Source organism: Carassius gibelio, chromosome A2, assembly GCF_023724105.1.
Source record: "Carassius gibelio isolate Cgi1373 ecotype wild population from Czech Republic chromosome A2, carGib1.2-hapl.c, whole genome shotgun sequence".
Lineage (NCBI taxonomy): Eukaryota > Metazoa > Chordata > Actinopteri > Cypriniformes > Cyprinidae > Carassius > Carassius gibelio.
The window spans coordinates 30,122,592-30,125,091 of record NC_068372.1 but is presented as its reverse complement, the minus strand read 5'-3'; the positions used below and the strand labels follow the sequence as shown (position 1 = coordinate 30,125,091).

General features: G+C 38.2%; 1 protein-coding gene across 1 annotated transcript in view; it reads left to right on the top strand.

Annotated features, from left to right (window-relative positions):
- LOC127938396 (vesicle-associated membrane protein-associated protein A-like) overlaps positions 1–2,500 on the top strand; it is a 13,877-nt gene that overhangs the window by 8,644 nt on the left and 2,733 nt on the right. Inside the window, exon 5 of the mRNA XM_052534987.1 lies at positions 1,770–1,952. Coding sequence (XP_052390947.1) covers positions 1,770–1,952 — 183 coding nt within the window. The remainder of the gene's footprint in view (positions 1–1,769; positions 1,953–2,500) is intronic.

The window sequence follows — 2,500 nt, the reverse complement described above, 5'->3', positions numbered from 1 at the left end:
TGATTGCTTCATACAGCCATCAGTGAAACTGTCAGCCAATCACAAACACTCCCTGCCTGTCAATCACTCTGCTCACTCTGATTGGCTGAAGTCTTTGGGAGGCGGGGTTTTAGAGGGGATAGGAGTTTAAGTCAGTCTGACATCATCTGAAACACAGCTCCTCTTTTATTACAGCTGTTTAGAGATTCTTGAGTGTAGAGTTACATTTGAAGGAAGAATTTTGTTGTTGTTTTTGTTTCACTAGTGTCTGCACTTGACTAGCTTGTGTATAGCAGCTTTTCACCAACACTGATACAGATTCTTTCAGAAAAATCACAGCCATAATACACACACACAGAGTTCATGTCACTTCCTGTTTGTTCCGCTTTTCCTCGGAGTCCCAGAGCGCTCAGAAGAGGAACCCGCTCCAATGGTTCCGTGCCGCTCCGGCTCCGGCTCCGGCTCCGGCTCCGACTGAGTTCCACTCTCCGCTTTACAGACGCCCGCCCTTCCCAGGCAGCTTTAGCAACTGGCGCGACTTCCAGGAAGTCAGAACAGCAGGGTCAGAGGTCAAGGCCTGCAGGCCTGTGATGGTCAGTGAGGGTCAGGGCAGAGAGCAGCACGTGTGGTCAGAGCAGAGTGACATCATCAGGGTAGGTCAAAGGTCAGCAGGGTCAGGAGAAGACACTTCTCACGCTGTGCTGATGATGTCAAAGGTCATGCGTCCAATCAAACACTGTTATGGTGTCATCTGAAGCTCATCAGATTAGATGCAAACTGATACTATAATAATCATCAAACAAAACTAGCAGAAACATTGTAACTCCTATAGATGATTGTGTGATTGATTTATACTGGATTGTTCAGCACGGAATAATAAATTCACAGATTTTTTGATTAGCATAAATTAACATTCCATTATTTTAATAAACGATTACCTTTCGCAAAACTAATTTTCAACAAATCACATGATTTAAAACCATAAAACATAGCCTACACATACAAATGGATAAATAATTATAATGTTAATAACCGATAAGTAACTAAGAGAAAAGAGAAAAGGTGGACAAAAATATCTATTTTAATAGTTTATGTATGAAAATGAAGAAATTAAGACATAACAAAGGTGTTTATTGGAACTCAGTTATAATGTAAAATACAATTTTATTCTGGCACAGACATTTTACATATAAATGTAAAGTAAAATTGTTTTTATTAAATACTCAAATTTTAATTTTACATTAAAATATTATTTTTTTAATAATAAAAATAAATGATTAAAAAGTAATGTGAAAATATTTCTATTTATAAAATTCAAATTATATATATATATATATATATATATATATTAGTATATCAGTGATACTGAAATAATTCTAAATAATAAAATCAAAAAAGTCGGAATGATATGAACTATAAATTTAATATAAATTTCTATTTTTAACCAATAAGTCATGATTTACTGGATCAGAATTAAGAAAATAAGAAATACTATTTAAATAAATCAGTTTATTTATTTGCTAATGCTTTTAAAGAATATATATAAATTATGTAATATATGAAACTATGAAAAAAAGTGTGATTTATAATCCGGAAAATACTGTATACATTATAAATTTCAGTGATTTAAAAAGTCATGATTTTAAAATAAAGCTTAATCGTAGATCCAGGTTTTCATGAGCGTTTAAATCTTGATTCTTTGAATACAGACTAAAGCTACTGAAGGGTGAATTCAAATGATTTTTGTAGTTTTCTTAAGTGTACAGTGTTGGTTTTCTCGTCCTCTTCAGAACGACGTAGACTCTGTGTCTAAATCGGCGGCGGTTCTGAACTCCTCCAAAGTGGACGGGCCGGTGGCAGTGAAGGCGGTCAGCGCTGCTCTGGACGACTCGGAGATGAAGAAGATCGTGGAGGAGTGCAGACGCCTGCAGACGGAGGCCAGCAAGCTGCACGAGGAGAACCGCCAGCTCAAGGTACAACAGCTCTTCTCTCGAGTCCGTGTAGATAAAAGCATCTACTCAAGGAGAAATGGAAGAGGTCAGACTAGGGCTGTGAATCTTTGGGTAGGCTTCGATTCGATTCACGAGTCATTGGTTTCCGATTCGATTCACGAGTCATTGGCTTCCGATTCGATTCACGAGTCATTGGTTTCCGATTCGATTCACGAGTCATTGGTTTTCCATTCGATTCACGAGTCATTGGCTTCCGATTCGATTCACGAGTAACTTCGGATTCGATTCACGAGTCATTGGCTTCGGATTCGATTTACAAGTCATTGGCTTCCGATTCGATTCAAGAACGATTTTTGCAAATGTAGAACGATTCGATTCACGAGTCATTGGCTTCCGATTCGATTCATGAGTCATTGGCTTCCGATTCGATTCACGAGTCATTGGCTTCCGATTCGATTCACGAGTCATTGGCTTCGGATTCGATTCACGAGTCATTGGCTTCCGATTCGATTCACGAGTCATTGGCTTCGGATTCGATTCACGAGTCATTGGCTTCGGATTCGATTCAC